This window comes from Peromyscus eremicus, chromosome 2 (genome assembly GCF_949786415.1).
Source record: "Peromyscus eremicus chromosome 2, PerEre_H2_v1, whole genome shotgun sequence".
NCBI lineage: Eukaryota > Metazoa > Chordata > Mammalia > Rodentia > Cricetidae > Peromyscus > Peromyscus eremicus.
The window spans coordinates 76,197,490-76,217,571 of NC_081417.1; the positions used below are offsets into that span (position 1 = coordinate 76,197,490).

Genomic DNA, 20,082 nt, shown 5'->3' on the forward strand with positions numbered 1-20,082 from the left:
CTCCCATGATGCAGTGCATATTAAATACGACCATGCAGGAAAAGGTTTGTAGGGTTCAATGTCACCAATGTCATGACATAGCACAAAATTATGAAATACTGAGAAATCAGTCATTTCAACCTTTTTTGGCCCAGTGGCTGGGAGACATGGGAGCTGCTACTGGAGGAAAGAGACCTTGGGAATTCCAAAGGCCAGCTGTTTACTATCGGATATAGCTGACAGATCAGCTTGTCCAACTGGAATTTAAATATGTGAATCCTGCCAGGGTCTTTCACTGACTCTGAAGTTCAGCTCAGCTGTGCAGGCTGGCAGGTGAGCTTGGGATCCTCCTGGCTTCCCAGCACTGGTATTATAGACACATGCTGCCAAGTACTGCTTTTTATGTGGGTACCAGGGATTTGAACTCAGGACCTCATGCTTTCACAGCTACCGCTTTACCAACTGAGCAATCTCCTGAGCCTGGGGCTTGCTGGAACTGCCTGGCCAGGGAGCCCCTGGGATCCACCTTTCTCTGTTCCCCACCCCAACACTGGGGTTACAGACAAATGCAGCTGTGTCAGGCTTTTATGTAGGTGCCCAGGGTCCAAACTCCGTGTTTATGCAGCAAATATATCACCCACTAACCCATCTCCCAGCCCCTGTTAGTCACTTTTAAATGGATAAGCATTTCATTTTCATTTTAAAAAGACAGACAGAACCTTTATTTATCTTCTCATCAAAATAATTTCTCAAAAGGACCTTCCCCCCTCCCCCTCTTATAAAAACATCCCCAAATTAGTGCTACCACTCAGTCTCCAACCAGGAACAGATGTGGCCTGTCTCTGACTGCCGGTGTATGTCATTTTTCACTTTGGATTTCATAAGATATAAAAGCTGTGATCTTGGAAGTCCCTCAGAAAGTTAAACATAGAGTTGCCATATGATCTGGCAATTCCAAGAGAACCCAAAACATATGTTCAGACAAAAATTTGTGCATGAATGTTCATAAAATTATCATTCATAATAGCCCCAAATCAAGAGCAACCCAAATATCTATCAACTGAATAATCAGATGAACAAAGCATGGTATCTCCATATACTCGATTATTCACTCACAAAGACAGAATGAAGTTCTGATACATGGTATAACATAGATGAACCTTAAAAACATTGTTCAAATGAAAGAAGCTGACCACAGAAGCCCACATACTGTATGATTCTAGATATATGAAGTGTCCAAAATAAGCAAATTCATAAGCAGAAACCCACAGGGGGTGGTTAGTGGTTGCCAGGGGAGGGTCAGAGTCAGAGTCAGAGGAGTCAGATTACGATGTTTGCCCATCATCATGGATATGTTGAAAGACACTGAGCTGTACATTGTAAAATCATTAAAATGGTGGATTTTATTCAAGGACTTTAAAGGTCTGTGATCTTTGAAATGGTGAAGGATAACAATGACATCAGAATCTTCCTGTGCTCTTTGGGAAATCAAATTCTTGATACATACTGGTAAATGACTTCCTTTTTCACACTTGACAATCTGTGCTGTCCACAACCCATCAACTCTATGGGTTGAGGGCTGCCAGTCCTCTGCAGTAATTCACAATACTTTCCCAGCTAGGAGTCTGAGGCCACAGTTTGGAGCGCCAGCTCTGGAATGATCATGTTCGACTCTCCCATCCCCTCTTGAATCCACAGTGGGTGTCATGTGACCCTCTAGTACTGTTGTTTGGGTCTTAAGTAGACAGAAAAAGGTAAAAACAATTGCACAACTCCTTATAGTCATTGTGAGTTCACTCAGGGCAACTTCACAGTCTCAGGTCCCAATGCCAAGCACCCACCATACATTTAAGTAGCAAAAGATAATGACCACCGCATTAATGCACTCCTCTGGATTTTACTGGTTAGGGTGAACCGCCAATGGTACTGGGTTTTCATATACAATAACAATCAATACATTTGTGCTCAGACTTGCAGTGATGTCAACCCATTGAGACACCTGTCAACCTAGGGAGAAGGTGGAGACAACACAGAAGCCGGTGTGTCTCCTGAAAACAACAGGCAAAACCTCCATGCACCCCTCCTTATAAACAAAGAAAACCATAGACGTAGGAACCTCTCCAGGAACCTTCTACTGTGTTCTGGAGGTTTCCATCAGAAAGCAAGGTGGGGAGAGTGCACGCCTCACAAAGCAGCTCAGAAGAGGAAGAGGCTGCCGGATTGGCAGGAGGTGACAACCCCAGGTTCAACAGGAACAGGGTTTGTGTCACGTGCACATGAGAGAGAACAGCCAAAGCCTATTTTACTAGTACATCTGGGAGCTGTGTGGGTGAAAAGTATCCATCCCGAACTACACTTGTCCCAGACAGCTCCTCTGATAGAGCAGACAAGAAAGAGCCATCAATGAGAAGAGAGTCATGGCCTATAGAAGGCCACACCAAGCCCTACACGTGTTGATAGCTCCTGGTGACATCTTTTGTACCATATCAAGGTACAGGAGGGGCTGATGTGTGTGTACTGACAACCAGGACTCATGAGGAAAGGGTTGAAGACCCTCCAGGATACTCTGTGCACTAAGGCAGGGAAATGTGCCATACATCTTAGAAAGAGTTCCCTCCAAAAATATTAAAATTGTAAAGAGTCAGCACTTAAAGAGTTACTCCTTGGTTATCTGAACACCTGTTTACATACCTCGTTTGCATCAAAGCTAGTCAATGAGGCAATTTTTATAGTCATTAGTATCAAATTATTGGCACCATTCAGTTGTAGGGATAGGGAGAGAGCAAACTCTACAATACAACATAAAAATACAGTTCTGATACAAAGATACAAGATCAGTTCCGTTGAACAAGCAGTCATAAGAAATGGATGTGGACAGTTTACACACAAGGAAACACAGCTGGTAACTCATCACACAGAAGTGTCCAGCTTTGCTAGCAGTTCAAATAAGACAGCTTTTCAATAATAACTATACACATCTATTAAACTAGCAAAAAATAAATTAGAATGGCAAAACCCAGTATTGGCAGAGCTATTGATAAATAGAAATGCTTACACACTGCTGGTGGCATCATAAATTGTAGAGGGGATTCAAGCATTCAGAGGAGGGGAAGTTTAAATGAGATGACCTTTAAGGTCCTTCCAATCCAAAGATTGGATCTTTCTAGAAAGCAATCTGGCAATATAAAACAAGAGCTACAAAATACTTCATGCTCTCTGACCTTGTAATCCCTCTTTGGAGATATTCCAAAGGGAATAATCCAAGAGAAGGATTTTATAGATATATATATTTATTTATTTATATTTTTTTTACAAAGACATTCATAGCAGCACTATTTATAAGAGTGAAAATTTGCATATAACTCAAATGTCTAATAATGGGAGAAGTGAGGTTAACTATGTCATGTGATTATAAAGACTTTTTTAAATTAGTGAGAGTAGGATCTGTCTAGTAAGGAGATGTGTTAGGTGGAAATATAACAAAAGGAATGTTCTCGCTGAGCACAGCTATGTAAAAACGGAGCATATCAAGGAGAATCAGAAAGAACTTCAGAGAGCTAGCTGTAAGTAGGGGCTCCTTAATTCCTGCAAAGGTATTCAAGTGAATAATAAATATTTAAAAATGTGTTTCTTGAAACTATATAAAAAGGGAGTTAAGTTTCTTCTGGGCAGGATTCTGTCAACATGGTTAGGAGTGGATAGAATTTAGAAATAATTTATCTTTATGGAAAAGCCAAATGAGTCTTCCTGATACTGAATCATCTTGACCTTGTCAAGATTTTTAGATGATGTAAGTTAGAATTTCCTACATGGGGCTCCAAGATAAATTCCTTTTATCCCAGGTTATGTGGTATCCAATGAGTTCACACATTCAATTTTATTTCAGGTTAAGCTGATGTATTTTCAGTTGTAGTAATATGTAACCTTTTTTCCATTCATCTGTTCATGTCTGAATAAAAATAAATGATTTTATAAGATCTGTGTATTTACCAGTGTAAATGGAAAAACCAGCAGTAAAGAATTATTCTCTCATTAAAAATGATCCATTTTAACAAACAGCCAAAGCTTGGTGCAAGTTTCGATCATAAAAAAGTCACATAGTAGAGTATGAACGGGGGATTCTGTGCCGCGTTAGCCCCTGGGGTTACTAACAGATGCACACAGGATCCGCTGAACAGAAATCCCCCTTCTTCTAGAAACTTCCTACCAAACCCTGTCTCCACTGCATTGAGCAGTAGAAAAACCTCTCTTGCTCAGGAGACATAAAAATAACTTTCCCAGCGAAGTCAAGCCGGAAGCTGGCTTCCGCTAACCCTGGAGACCTGGGCGGACAGAGCACACTTCTGGACGCCGTGCCGCAGTGAGCACACCGAGCCCGAGGAAAGGAAGCGGACGAAGGCACCATGCCATCTCCAGGCAGCAAGGGCAGAGCCTCACAGTTCGGTCATCAGCAATCTTTTCATCATCTTCTCTCTTTCCAGTTCTTGCCGGAGCGTCTCTGCACTGAGAAAGAGCAAGGGGCCAAAGGGTAAGACAGAGACTCAACATCTGCGCTGTGGCCGGAACCTAAATGTCCTCGCGCCGCCGACATTTGGACTTGCCTTCTTGGCCCTGCTGTGACGCCCTGGCATTGGCTAGCACTACAGTGAGCTGAAACTGTCTGGCTACTGAGGGGTTTCCTCACCCCCGGGGCTGAGGGCGTCCTTGGGGGACTTGTTTTATGTCATTCATCTTTACCATCTCACAGCCGAGTGTGGGGATCTGCTCAACGAAAGTTTCTTGAATGAATGAGAAGGTACTCCGGGGCTAGATTTTTTCCTTTAAAAATTTTTAACTTAGTTGGGCATGGTAGTGCACGCCTTTAATCCTAGCACATTAAAGAGAAGCAGAGATGGATGGGTCTCTGAGTTGGATGCCAGTCTGCCCTATATAGTGAGTTCCAGGGCAGCCAGGGCTATGTAGAAAGACCCTGTCTCAAAGCAAATAAACAAACAAACAAACTATTATTGTTGCTGTTGTATGTATGTGCAATTGTGAGCACACCCATGCACACAGATGCCTATCTGCCATTGTGCACCTATGAAGGTCAAAGGTCTCCTTTCTCTGAAGCATTGAACTCCAGTCATCAGGCTTTCTGGGCAAGTGTTTCCGACCCTGAGTCATCTGGTGCCTGGGTGGTAATGGTGGGGGTGTTGGCTTTCTTTCAACTATGCTTTAAGTACATTTTATATGATTTTTCTCCTAGAGCATAAGTTGGCTAATGTCCAAAGTGATGTTTTAACCAAGAGTGTCTTATGTTTAATGAGTAAAATAAAGGGAAGAGGAAAGATCGAAGGAGAAAGGGAAAGAAAGGGGAAGGGACGTCGGGAACATTAAAAACTGGCTGCTTTGAAGGACTGCTTTTGACGGCTTGGTCCTTGGGCCAGAATGTCCCTGATAGGCTCGGTACCCAGTCGGTGGTGCTGTTCGGGAGGTTATGGAAATGTAGCCTTCCTGGAGGAGGTGTGTCACCATTACCAGGACAAGCTTTGAGAGACATAGTCTCACCCTACTGCCAAGTCACCCTCTCTGCTTTGTGCTCACGTCAGAGGCGGAGATGTGAGCTCTCGGCTTCCTGCTTCTGCGGCCGTGCTGGTTGTCTGCTGCCGTGTCTCTGCCCTGCCGTGATGGACTCTTTCCCTCTGGAATCATGAGCCAAAATAAACTCTCTCTTCCGTAAGTTGCCCTTAGTCACAATGTTTCATCACAGCCACAGAAAAGTAACTAAGACACCTATGGACCTTGTTTCTACTGCTTAAATAAATACACATAGAGAGGCAGCTGTGTAAGGGTGGTGGGTGTGGGTGTGGGTGTGTGGGTGTGCACACACGCACACACAGACAGACACTTTGCTTGGTTGGAACCCAGGCTCTCATGCCACTTAGACAAACGTTCTGGCACTGAACTACTTTCCCAGCCCTGGTGTGTAGTCTATTCATCGTCCTCTTCAAAATGATGGATACCTCTCCCTCTCCCCATCTCTCTTGCTCTCCCTTTTAAGACAGGCCTGCCAGCCCCGTAGTGGAGGTGCATTCCTTTAATTCCAGCACTCAAGAGGCAGAAGCAGGGGGATCTCTATGAGTTTGAGACCAGCCTGGTCTACAGAGCTAGTTCCAGGACAGCCAGGGCTGCACAAAGAAACAACAACAACAACAAAAAGACAAGGTTGCCTAGGCTAGTCTCAAACTTGTAGCCTCAGACAATTCTCCCAGTTCTGACTCCCAAGTAGCCTGGAACTACAGGTGTATCCCACTACGTAGGACTTACAAGGTATATACTTTTAAAAGATTCTTATTTTTATTTTGTGTGTGCATGCCACATGTGTACAGGTGTCCAAGGAGGCCAGAAGAGAACACCAGATCCCCTGGAGCTGGAGTTAAAGGCGGTTGTGAGTCACCCAAGGTAAGTGCTGAGAACAGAACTTGGGTTCTCTGGGAGAACAGCAGGCACTCTTAACTGCTAAGCCACCACTCCAGCCACTAAAATGTATATTTTTAAAGGCAAAGAGTAACTTTAATAATCTCACTCTGCCACAGTCACAAGGCCCCATACAACGTGGCCCCGATGTATAGCTGTAGTGACTTATTGCTGTCATCCACCCTGCCTCACTGAGGAAAACCCTAAATCAACCTTCTAGCTTCGCTAGCTCTTAGTTGTTTCGAGATTTACTTTTGGAGGTCCCACCGCTGAGCATCATTTACCTGTCTCGCTACCTTGGCTGTGGATAACATGTCTGACAAGTGGACTGTGGTGATGGTGGTCGTCCAGGCTACCTTTCAAGGACAAGAGAACCTGTCTTGGGCTGGGTGTGTGTAAAGTGTCTGTCTTGTAAAGCACAATGACCTGAGTTCCATCCCCAAGTAAAAATGTCAGATGTGGCACACGGCACTGGGGAGGTAGGGACAGAAGGACCCCTGAAGCTCGCCAGCCAGCCAGCCTGGCCTAACCATTAGTGAGAGTGCCAGGGCAGTGAGAGGCCTTGTCTTAAAGAGGTGAATGATGGTCCTGGGGATGGCACCTAAAGCTGTCCACTGGCCTCCATGCATACATGTGCACATACTTGCACCTGCACACACACACACACACACACACACACACACACACACATACACACACACACACACACACACACATCTCTTTTGGTAGAAACACTGACTTCACTTGGGCCTGAAGATATCAGATGGGGCCTGGTGCAGGTAGGAAGGCTTGCTATCTGTCTCCTTTGCTGCCTTATCTTTGGGGCCAGCATCTGCTCCGCTCTGCACACCGATCATTTAAGAAGTGTTTTGTCCAGAACTATAATAGAGGGCTGACTTGACCTAGATTTGCCTAGTCTCCCCCTGACTTTAAGGCTAAAAATACCTGCTTGCCCCCATGGCTGGAAATACAGATCACAAAGGAGCACAAATATTCGGAACCCCCTGCCTGTTCCCAGAAAAGACATGAGTGTCTCTCCCTTTATCTACAGGACTCCCTCCTCACTCCTGCCTTGTCTCTTTAACCCCGCAGTTCTCCAGAACCAAGAAGCTACTTTGTGGCAATTCCTGTATTCCTCCTGTCACTCTTTCCTGAGTCCCTGGTCTCCTCAAGTGACAGCAGAATCTAAACTTTTTCTCATGACCACACACTGTCCCCTTAATCTCTCTAAATCATGCCAGGTGTGCCCAAGTCCAGGAACCCAGGTCGGGCGAGTCCCTCTGCCAAGCCTACTCTTCCCTGACTATGTGCAACCCTGCTCCCCACCACCTTCAGGTGTCAATTCGATGAAGTCATCCCAACCTGTCCTATTGCCTGTCACTGTCCCGGTTTACTCCCCGCCCCTGACATCACACACACACACACACACACACACACACACACACAGTTGTTTGTCTGCTTCTCTCGCCTTCATGTACGAAAGTGCAAACTCCAGAAGGGATGGACTTTATCTGTTGGTTCAGTATCCAACCCTAGCACCTAGAACACGGTGTATCACTTGGAGACCTTTCCTTACAGGCTAAATGAAAGGAAGAATGAATAGGAGGGGCTCAGTCAGTGAAGTGCTTGTCTTGGAAGGATGAGGACCTGAGTTCAGGTCTCCAGCGCCCAAGGAAAGCCTGGCTTGGTGATGTGTGTGTATCTGCAATCCCAGAGCTGGGAAAGTAGAGACAAGCAGATCCCTCGATCTCATTGGCCACCCAGCCTCACTGAATTCAGGAACCCCAGTTTTAATGAGAGATTGTGTCTCAAAAAATAACATAGAAAACAACTGGTCAGGATACCACCCAATGTTGACCTCTGGCCTCCATATATACATACAAACATACATATGCATGTGCACTCTCACATAGGTATGCACACACTCACATGAACATGTACATACACCACACACCTTCACGCACACTAGAAAAAAGAATGAATGAGAGATTTTAGGTCACAGACAAGGTGAGCTAGCATCTAGGTCTGGCTCCCCGTCACCAGGATACCTGTAGATGCTTCCTCACGTGACTCACCTGGCTGCCAGAGAGACAGGCTTCCGGGAGGTGTAGATGGTCTGTACTGTGGACACGGTCTCTGTCAGTGGCCGCAGGGTCGCTGTTGGAATCAACGGGGAAGACTGGCCAGGACAGTACTGTAATTGGTTCTCTCTGAAGTCTGCCTGGAGAGGAAACAGACAAGGAAGATCAATCATCAGGCCCATCCTCATCCTGTCAAGGGCTCTCCAGGCCTCACTGTACTGCTCTTGTTGTTTTAATAATAGCTAAAGTCACCACGCACTTTCAAATCATCTTAAATGATCTGACTCTGTGCCAGACACCAGGCTAAGCACCTCCCATACATTATCTCTTGACAACCTATAAGGCAGAGTTCATCTATCACCGCATCTTAGAAACCATTCTTTGGAAGATGCATCATTTTTGCATTGTGCCACAGGAAAAGCAAAACATGGTACTCAGAGATTATTGTGTTGTATTTTGTAGCAAATATTGTGATTTCAGGGCCAGAGAGATGGTTCAGTGGTTAAGAGCACTTGCTACTCCTGCGGAGGACCTAGGTTGAACTCCCAGCACCCATATGGTGACTCACAATGGCCAGCAACTCCAGTTTCCAGGGGATCTGATGTCTTCTTCTGGCCTCAGTGGTTACTGCAGGCACATGGTGCACATGAGCTCACACAACACTCACATGAACATGAAAATAAATGAACAAACAAACATCCAATTTCATGGCATTAAAAGATGAAAAAAATAGTACATCCTAGAACTGCTTTTTATGGAAAAGGAAAGTGAACCTTAGAGAGTTTAAGTCTTCCAATTGAGGTCACCCAGTAAGTAAAATTGATTCTGTGTGTGTGTGTGTGTGTGTGTGTGTGTGGCGTGACATGGCATATATGTGGAGGCCATGGAACAACTTGTAGGAGACAGTTTTCTTCTACCACGTGGATCTTAGGTCATTACCTCTTTACCTACTGAGTTATCTCAAAAGCTCCAAGAAATAATGAAGAACAGTGCTCAGGGACTTGGGAGATGGCTCTGTCAGAAAAGTACTTGCCACACAAGCATGTGGAGCTGAGTTCAAATCCCAGGCACCCACATGAAAAGCCAGGTCCAGCAGCACACATCTGTAACCCCAACACTGTCCCAACAAGGTAGAGACAAGAGGACCCCTCAGACTTGTTATAGGTTCAGTGAGAGACTCTCTCTCAAAAACTGTGGTGGAGGGAGCTGGAGACATGGCCCAGTGGTTCAGAGTGCTTGATGTTCTCCTAGAGGACCTGAGTTCAGTTCCCAGCATCTATGTCATGTGGCTCGAAACTCCAGTTCTAGGTTATCTGATACCCCCAGCTAGCCTCTGTGGTTACTCTTGCCTCTATAAACACTCACACATGCATGGAATGCACTCATACAGTCACACATGCACACACATCAATAGAAATAAATAAAAATAAATCTTAAAAACAAAAGGTAGAAAGTGATTAAGGAAGACCCCTGATGTTGATCTCTGGCCTTTACACACCTACATGTACACATGCACAGGTATATTTACACACAAGCACACATATCCACATAGATACATAACACAGAGAGACAGATGCCACACTAACTGTATTCAGAAACAGAGTTTGTGGAATGCATTAGTGATGTTCTTCACTGATAGAGTGCACAGTGGAACCAGAACATGGTCCCCAGACCAGCAACATCACCATTAGTTTGATACTTGGTTAAAATGCTCAGGCTCCACTCAAGATGCTGGAGCCAGACAGACCAACCCAGTAGGCTTTCACAAGACTTCCAGATGGTTCTGATCCACAGCATTTTCAGAACCACTGACCTGCAGCACTCTGCCTAGTCCAGAGAGGGAAATCGCCTGCCATTTTCATTACAAGACAAAATATGCCTAGCCGGGCGGTGGTGCGCGCCTTTAATCCCAGCACTCGGGAGGCAGAGACAGGCGGATCTTTGTGAGTTCGAGGCCAGCCTGGTCTGCAGAGCGAGATCCAGGAAAGGCGCAAAGCTACACAGAGAAACCCTGTCTCGGAAAACTAAAAAAAAAAAAAAAAAAAAAAAAAAAAAAAAAAGACAAAATATGCTTATTACTTTTCCACAGAAAGCTTAAGAAGAGAAGAAGATGTTGGGAGGCTGAGAGTGGTGGGGACGCGGACTACATACGGAGACTCCCAATAAAGCCAAAACCAAAATGAACACCAACAACCAAAGAATATAAGTGAAGACCATTTATAATCCCTTATTGCTGTCATTAACATATTAGTCAAGAGTAGTTTTTCCTGCATAGTTTTTGTTCTATATCCTTAAAGATTTTTGATGATTTTATTTTATGTGCATGTGTGTTTTGCTTGCATATGTGTGTGTGTGTGTGTGTGTGTGTGTGTGTGCGCGCGCGCGCGCACGCGCGCGCGTGCTTTAGTGCATATATGGTGCCCAGGTGATGGGTGTCAGATGCTCTGGAACTGGAGTTATAGACAGTTGTGAGCCACCACGTGGGTGCTAGGAGCCAAACCCAGGTCCTCTGAAAGAACAGCCAGTGCTCTTAACCACAGAGTCATCTCTTCAGCCCCCCCCCCTTTAAAAAAAAAGTTCATATATAAAGACTGTGTGTGTGTATATTTGATTTTTTTTTTTTTGTAATGCTGGTTCTTGGCTCTGAATTTGGAGAAATTTAGCACCCAGCTTTCTACAGAGGCTTTGATCTTTGAGTGCATAACGACCTCCAGGTGATGGCACAGAAGATGAACTGTCTTGAAAAGTCTGCTGCAAAGAAGCACAAAGCCCTGTTTGTGTCCCACGTCCCCTCCTAAAAGGGAGACAAAAATGTCTGAAACAGGGACGCACCAAGGAATGACTGCTGTTGGGGGTCTCTGTCAAAGCGTCACTTTGGAGAAGCAGCTCTACATGGCAGTATGTCACATGTACAGCTGTGCACATGCTTGTCTAGCATGTGAGGCTTGCTACAGAGACCTGTGTGCGGGTGACACTCCCTTGCGCTGCTCATCAGGTCACCCTGGCTCACCACTTTCCAGGCACACGGCAGGATGAAACCTGACTGCCTTCCCTGTGTCACGGGTGACCGTGTGCTTTGCTTTGCTGTGTGTCCTTCCACCGAAAAATTTAGGGACCAAGTATGTGGCTTGCTTCTTTTTTCCTTTCTGCCACCGTGCCTGGGGATGCCCAACACAGCAGCTGCAGGTCCATAACCTGGGCAGCACAGAGCAGAGCCTTTGGTATGCCTCTGAGAGCTGGGCGGCACGTGCAGAAAAGTTGCGTGCGTTTAAAAGCCTGGCCTGCATGCTCTGGCAGCTGGCTAATGGGAGGTTGTGTTGCTTCAGTGAGTGGGTGATGGGTGGGCTTCTGGGGCCACTTCTGAGGGACATTTACACTGTCAGTAAAACTATCTGTGTCAGCAGTCATGACACTCATTATGGGTGTGCACCCATTTTTGGTGAGGGGACGACACCAGTCGCACTTAAGAATGATCTTGAAGAAGCAGTAAATTTTCTTATTAATACCTAACCCTTGTCTTTTTAAAATATCTCTTAAATGATGGAATGAATAAGTGTATTACTTTCAGTGGAATGAAGCAGGCAACAGAAGAACACGGCCGGTTAGGAAGAGGAACTTGGGCCAGACGCAGACAGTGATCTCGCTGGGAGAACACGTGGGTCTAGACGGAGTGACCTCAGGCTGTGAGTGTGGAAATCTAACTCCACAGCTTGAGAGAGGTCACTTGGTTGATATGGACCAGCGTTCTCGATCAATTAAGAAAACTCAGGGTCAAACAGGGCCTGGACCAATTGCTAGTTCAGCTCTGTGCAGAGTCCTTTAGAGCTGTTAAAGGTCCTGTAGCTGCAACCAGGACAGACCCGGAGGCTTGGAGAGTGTTAAGTGTCATGTCCTTGTATAGAAGAAGCGACCTTATGCAGGGGTGAGAAAATTAGAAGCCTGAGGCCACGGGTTTGGCTTCTGCTGCCAACCAGCTGCCAATACCACCTGTCTTCACTTTCTTCTACTCCCTATCCCTGAGTTACTCCCTAACAGCCTAGTCCTTGTCTCCAGCCAAGTCTTTCAAAGGCCAGCACATCATGCCATTTGTCCTTTCCCACAGTCCAGGCTTCTTCCAGACACTTACTCTTATGGCTCATGTGTTGAAGGCTTGGCCCCCTTATACAGAAAGAGGTGACTGGAGCATGTGAGAAGGGACTAATTTGTTAATAATCTCATAGCTGAGTGGGCTATTGGGAAGTGGGGGCTAGTTGGAGGAAGTGGGCCACTGGGGGTGTTCCCGGGCCCTTCCTTGGCCACTTCCTGCTTCTGGCTGCCGCAGGGGCAGCTCTGCTGTGCCATACCCTTGCCCTACGCCATCTCTGCTCGGTATCAGGCTAAAGGCAATGGAGCCAGCTGGCCATCTATCTGTTGAGCCCTCTGAAGCAGTGACCCCGGTGATGCTTTCCCTTTCCAAGTTGTTTCTCTCAGGGACTTTATCACAGTGATAGGAATATCAGCGCATGGACTTCCTGTCTGTCTATGTTCTGGACTGCAAGAATTGGGCAACTATTTGTCCCTCCTCCTCAACAATCTAGTATCTTACCAGCCTCCTAAATATCTCCCCCAACTGTATACTTCTCCCCACCTCCGCCATCAAAATCACTCAGGGGCAAGCTCTCTGCACACTCTCTTAAGCTACTGCCCTAGATTTATTTCTAGACTATTGTTCTAAACCTGTTCTGTCTGGACCCAAGGGTTCTCCCACTGTGATCACAAAGCTGCTTTCTAAAAACATCTACGCTGTCACTGCCCTGTTCCAACATCTTCCAAAGGCTTCCCATCGCTGTTGGGAAAGGGCCAGGCGTGGCTTTGCTCCTACAGCGTTTGTACCTCTTTCTCCTCTCACACCCCAGGCTCCTGCTCTTCTGTATTCCAGTTCCCTGTCCTTTTCAGTCCCTTGAATGTGTGATGGCCTGTCCCCCACCAGGACTCCGGTTCATGCTGTTCCCTCTGTCTGCTCCAGATGCCTTTGAGCCACTCTTGCCCAGGGCTTTAAAGTCACAGTGTGATTGCTGACATTGGCTTCCAGCTCCATCTGTGCTCCCAGCTTTCAAGAAGGGCTTCCCTGAGCGTGTCTCATCACTGCCAAGACTGGGAAGGAGACCAGCGTGGCCCCCATCATGGCCAACTGAGGGAGGCGGAGCAGAGCTTTCAGCTGAGGATCTGTGTCCAGCAAACTGCAGGGTGGGTTGGCTGTACAAGCGTCAGGGCAACAGTACTGAGCTTCTTGGCATAGCCCAGGTAGCTCTGTCCTCTCATTAAAGCAAGCTCTTGACCCTAGAAAGAAATCTTCTGGGCACGTAGTTTCCCTCCACAGAGAGGTGGCCAGCAACTGTCTCACCTCTGCTCACCTTTTGAAATCTAAGGGAAACAGTGCTCCCTCCTTCCATGCCTCCGTAGGTAGTGACCGTCAGCTAGATCCCTATTGTACTCAGGGCCGGACCTCAGGCCCCTTGGAGACCCTTCAGGGAAGACAGAAACCCTTGAGGGTCTCATGGATCATCTGAGTTCAGAGGTCACAGTGACTCCTGGCAGCAGGGAGAGAGAGAGGAAGTAGGGACGGCCTGTGGCCTCTCACTTCTGCTCTCTGTAGCAGCTCACTATAAAGTGGGATTCTGCAGAAACTTCCAGGCAAGAATGGGTTGGGCATCTAAAAATAAGTATGGAAATAATCACTGCTGTCGTTCTGGAGAGGAAGAAAATATGACATTCAAAATGTTTGAAGGGGGCTGGAGAGATGGTTCAGCAGGTAAGAGCACTTGCTGTTCTTACAGAGCACCTGGGTTTAGTTCCCAGCACCCACACGGTGGCTCATAAGCATCTGTAACTCCAGTTCCAGGGGATCCAATGCCTTCTTACTTCTGTGGGCACCAGGCATACATGTGGCACAACCTATACATGCAGGTACAATGCTCATACACATAAAATAGAATAACTAAATCTCAAAAAATGTTTCAACACATTTAATCTATTTTCTGAGTTCTAATGAAGACAGGGAAAGAGGTGGCCGTGAGGAGCCCATGGCCAGGACTTGGACATGGTCCTGGTTCTTGTACCACCATCTCTGCAGTCTGGAGAGTCAGCAGTCATCACAGACATTTAGGAGCTATCTGTATGGGGCAAGTGCATTTGGATCCCAGACCCTTTTGATACAGCTTTCAACCAGGCTATTTCTTCTTATTATTCCTAGGGATGTGGCTCAGTAGGTAAAATGCTTGTTGCAGATGAGGACCTAAGCTCTACCTCCAGAACCTATGTTAAATAAAGCATGTGTGACTGTGCACGCTTGGGATCCCAGCACCGGGGAGGTGGGAACAGGAGGACCCCTTGGGCTTGGAGGCCAGCCAGCCTAGGTAAGTCAGTGAGCTCCAGGTCTATGAGAGACCATGTCCAGAACAAAGTGGATGGCACCAAAGGAATGATATCTGAAGTGTTTTCTCTTTCTTTGTTTCTCTCTTACACACACACACACACACACACACACACACACACACACACACACACACTCTTACTACACACATGCACACAAACACATGCATGAAGGCAGATGGTCTGTGTGGTAAAGTGACTTCCCTAAGACCACACACCATTATCAAGATGCAGATCCAACCCAGAACAACTGAAAACAGGTGTTAAAACAAGTACCTTGCACACATGACAGCACTATTTCCAGTTGCCAAAAGTGGACACCACCCAACTCCCCATGAATAAGTCAATGGATAAACAGACTGCAGTAAAACCATACTGCAGAATGTTATTCCACCATAAAAAGAAAGGAGGTGTAGATTCACACTCCAAAGTAGATGGGTCTGAAAACATGGTGGCACATGCCTTTAATCCTAGCACTGGGGAGGCTGAGGCCAGCCTGGACCACAGACTAGGACCCTAAAAGTAGACATGAAACTAAGGGAACACAGAAGACTAGTGGGAACGGGGAGGAGCATGGCAAGGGGCGTGTACTCAATATACAATACACACTTGTATGAACCTTTTTAAAACTAAAATGTAAATTTTAAAAAGCCTGAGTGATCTGGGAAAATGGTTCAGTGGATAAGTATTTGCCATGTAAATGTGGGGACTGGAGCTCAGAGCCCTAGCACCCACAAAAGAGCTGGACTAGCATGGTGGCCGGCTTGTAGTTCTAGCACTGAAGGGATCCCTGGGGCAAGTTGTCTAGCTAGACTAGAGGAACCACTGGTGAGTTCTGGCTTTGGCAAGTCTGCCTCAGTAAGTAGTGTGGATAGTTATCCAAAAATAAATAAATAAATAAAAAGACCCCCAACATCAAGCTATGGCCTCCACACATGTGCACCTGTACACAAATATGTATCCACACACCACACATACCCCCACACTGAAAAAGAGTAGGCCTAAGCCTTATATAATCTTTAAAACTACCCAGACACTCAGTGAATTCCGTGAGTACTGAATGCTCGGGGGAATGCAGTGGAAAGGGAAGATTGAAAATACTTGCTTTTTCTCTCTCAGAAAGTACGGTTGAAAGGAGAGGGAGGCGGTCATTGTTCAATAAACACAGTAAATGCTACTGACTGGTCTTAATACGGTTAATTTTCTGTGAATCTCATCTCAATAAAGTAAAACAGACTCCAATCCCAGGGCCTCTTGCCCCCACAGCCTTCCCCATGGGAAGTGAAGGCTCATAATGCGGCCCTGCCATCTGGGTCTACTCACAGTGAACTGTGGCCCTGTGGTGAAGGGGTCAGGAAACGGGTTCATCATCGGTTCTGCCGGGAACGTCTTTATCTTTAAAAAAAAATAATAAAATAAAGACAAGGGTTTACCTTCATGTCAGAAAACATTTTGAAGTCTTTACCTTTAGAACTGAGAGGAAGGATCCCAGGAAGTTTAGGCGCCTTCATCTCTCTGCAGTGGAGGAGGCAGGCCTGTCTGCCTGGGTCACATGGAATGTATGACATGTTTGCCTTGCCTAGAACTCCCTTTATGGGGACTTTCAGGACAGTGTCCCAAGCCTGCTCCAGAAAAGGCTACACTAAAGGTAGATGAGGAGGCAATCCCAATGGACCTGGGGTAACCTCTGAGGGCTTTGCCACAGCTGTGGGATATGGCAAGAGGCTTCTGAATGGTCTGTTGGAGACAGCATATCTCAGCTGGTGGGGCCTGTTAAACCAGAAGGCAACCTCTTTCAGATGACTTGCATTGTTCAACCCCTGTACAATCTGAGCAGCAGAACTCCTGAGGAGAGCACGTGGAAGCAGAAAATATCTTGCCACTATGGCCTTTGGGAATAGAAGGTAATGTGCTTGGAAGTGACCAATGATTCAATCCAGAAAGTTAGTTTCAGTGAGGCTGATGCTCCAGTCAGCAGGTGAGGGCAGCCTCTCTCTCTCTTTGCTCATTTTGCCTTTGGCTTCTTAGAGACCTTGGAAAATGAAAGGGCTGATTTCTCTGAGCCAGTATATACCAAGAGAGCCAGAGGCCCGGTGACTGTGACACTAGCTCTGTCTTGGTCCTCAGGCCCAGAAACCACCTGTGCAGGCAAGGACTGTTGACAAGGCACAGAGGCCATCCTTGCCCAGGAAGGGGCAGCCCCTTTGCGTCCTATGGGATCTTGTCTGTGGACTCCAGGACAGTCCCTTGGTACTTTCACACTGTTCTAAAGGGAAAGGAGGCACAGGACACTGTAGACTAGACCCAAATCAGAAGCTCTTTTCTGAATAGGCAGAAGAGGTGTCAGTCAATATGGGGATAACAATATCTTTACACTGTATATGTGGTAATGTTCACCCCAACCCAACTTTTCCTTCAGTCAGATCTGTTCAAATAAATGTCCCCAAATTTCCAGAATGAGCCACAAGCTCCCAAAGACTCTTGAGCCAAAACTTACGCAGTACACTCTCCCATTTTCTTTGCCTTGTCTAACAGATTGACCTGACATTCTGAAATAAATGTCATAGCGATAAGAAATCTGCAGAGAGCCGGGCGGTGGTGGCGCACGCCTTTAATCCCAGCACTTGGGAGGCAGAGCCAGGTGGATCTCTGTGAGTTCGAGGCCAGCCTGGGCTACAAAGTGAGTCCCAGGAAAGGCGCAAAGCTACACAGAGAAACCCTGTCTCGAAAAACCAAAAAAAAAAAAAAAAAAAAAGAAATCTGCAGAGAAGTTCTCAGGCCAACCAGAATAGAGAGGAAGTACTTCCTTACGGCTAGTAATGAAACGTGGAAGTTAGCAGCTTCAAGCCACGGCCTTACACTGCTGTCTAAGAAGCTCCATTCTCATGATATCCCAATGCTCTCTGGTACAGCGGAGCACACCTACTGCATTCTGGTGACACTTTCCAACTCCAGAGCCATTTCAGAAGGAGGCAAAAGCCAAAGTCATCCTACATCACTCAAAAGGGTCTAGACTAAGGAACTGAAACCCCAGACACAAAAATGATCCTGCCGGGCGGTGGTGGTGCACGCCTTTAATCCCAGCACTCGGGAGGCAGAGCCAGGCGGATCTCTGTGAGTTTGAGGCCAGCCTGGACTACCAAGTGAGTCCCAGGAAAGGTGCAAAGCTACACAGAGAAACCCTGTCTCGAAAAAAAAAAAAAATGATCCATGTTCCTTAAAACAGTGACAGACTGCAAACAGCACACTTCCTAACATGAGGGACTGAGGTTTGTGGTACCCCTTTTGCTTGATGGGATATAAATGGCCATGTAGGATGTGGCAATGAGAACAAGACAGAAACATCACAGTGCTACATAAAAGGGGGAAAATTGGAGACAACATGGCTACTATTACTTAACAGGTAAAGTTATGAATGAACATGAATAAACAAAGGGAAACATGCGAAGATAAAAAAATATGCTCAGTTATGGTTAAGATGGTTCCTTTTAAGTCATCATGTAGCACTCCTGGTGTGTCATGATGTCAGTAAATAGAAGAAGGAGGTGAGTGTAAAACTGTATTTGCCACAGGACAGACACTTCAGACCCCAGAAGGTGACTACCAGAGTGTATATTCTCATCCAAGTTCTCAGAAAGCAAATGGCTCTTGGTTCTTGAGAGCTATGGAGGAAGGGGTAGGAGCAGGGTGTGTGTCTTGGTTTGGCCAACCCCAGCTGGACCCCAAGTTCCCCCATCCATACAGGGATGAGAGTACCCCACAGCAGGGCTCTCTGAAGGTCTGGCGCCTCTGCACATCCATCATTCCAGCTACTGCCTTACCTGGGGCTCCTGCCACCTCACGAGTCCCAGCAGGCCCCCACCCTGTCAGGGTACCTACCAGCCTCGTTTTGATTGGAGGGTACATGCAAACTCCAGTGGTCTCTTCCTTCATGGGGAGAGAGAGTGGAGGAGAGCAGCGAGAGTGGGCACAGTGAAGGCTGCTGGCGCGCTCTGCCTGCTCACAGGAGAGGAGGAGAGACAGGGAGGAAGAGGTGGTGAGACAGAAGGAGAGAGAGAGGAGATGGGGAGGGAAAGGAGAGAAAGACAGCACAGTGCAAGACAGATCTGGCAACTCAGACTCCTCTCCAGCCAGCATCCCCACGGCTGCTCTCTAGATGCTGTTAGCCTCTGGAGTGCTCACTGCCGGTCCCACCCACTGCCCTTCTCTCTGCCTCTCTTCTCTCTGGCCTTCTCCTCTCTTCTCCAATCCATGAGCAGAAAGACAAACCAAACCCCTTCCCAGGGATGGCAGAGCCAAACTATCTCCTTGTGCCGGGAGCATAGGACTGGGAGCAGCCCCCCGCCCCCACCCCCAGCATTGCCAGGGTTCGGAAGCATTGCCCAGGCCAAGGCACGAACAGCACCACGAGTTAGCAATGGCAGAATGGAAGCAATATGTGGGCTGGCCACACACTTGAGAGCATTTGCTGCCACACCCAGTGCCGGACCACCCCCAGCCAAGGAAGGGTACTGTCTAAGGTGTGCAGGGGAGTGAGTGTCCAGCAGAGGATGCCAAGAGAGAGCTGCACCCCCTAAGCAGCACAGAGTTCAGGGTCTCATACTCCTGGCTCTCTGCCATCTGCGTTCAGAACTCAGACAGAACCTCCCACTTTCCTCATCCGTGAGTCCAGGTTTAGGCATCTCCTTACTGGAAGTGGGGGCGTCCTGCTGCTCAGCTGGAAGACATACCAAGCATTGTGGAGAAAGTGCCACACTTTTGAGATGCCAGTTCCCCCACCCCCCCGTGGGGGAGGTCTCTGAGGAGTGCCATGTGCCCAGCAAAGGTACAAAGCTTGTTTGGGTGAGGATGAGGATGGCAAACAGAAGATGTTCAGTGTTAGGAAGATAGGACTGCTGAAGGGTTAGTGTGGGCTTCAGGGAGGGACCACTCACTCCAGAGAACAAATACATGCATCGTTTAGCTCAGGAAACTTGGCAGCATCCCACAGTGAGGATTAAAATACAGCCTCTGGGTAGCTTTCACTAAAAAGAATGATCAAGGAAATTACAGGCCGCCTTCCCTCTCTAAATCCGTCCGATTCTGTCCTCTGACAACCGCAGAGCTGAGAAGCTGCCAGGGGCTTTCACAGCCGTAACCTCTCCAACAGACCTGC

The 20,082-nt window shown here is 47.0% G+C and overlaps 1 protein-coding gene across 3 annotated transcripts in view; it reads right to left on the minus strand.

The window, feature by feature from the left end:
• Window positions 1-3,049: 3,049 nt before the first annotated feature.
• Epb41l4b (erythrocyte membrane protein band 4.1 like 4B) overlaps window positions 3,050-20,082 on the minus strand; it is a 149,356-nt gene continuing 132,323 nt past the window's right edge. For 2 of the 3 annotated variants that reach the window (XM_059254384.1, XM_059254383.1), the window contains exons 23-25: window positions 16,251-16,322; window positions 8,511-8,656; window positions 3,050-4,482 (exon numbers count right to left, since the gene is read on the minus strand). In XM_059254384.1, coding sequence (XP_059110367.1) covers window positions 4,413-4,482; window positions 8,511-8,656; window positions 16,251-16,322 — 288 coding nt within the window. In that variant the 3' untranslated portion in view covers window positions 3,050-4,412. Of the gene's footprint in view, window positions 4,483-8,510; window positions 8,657-16,250; window positions 16,323-18,806; window positions 18,924-20,082 lie in introns of all 3 variants that reach the window. The other variant, XM_059254382.1, reaches the window with a different exon arrangement.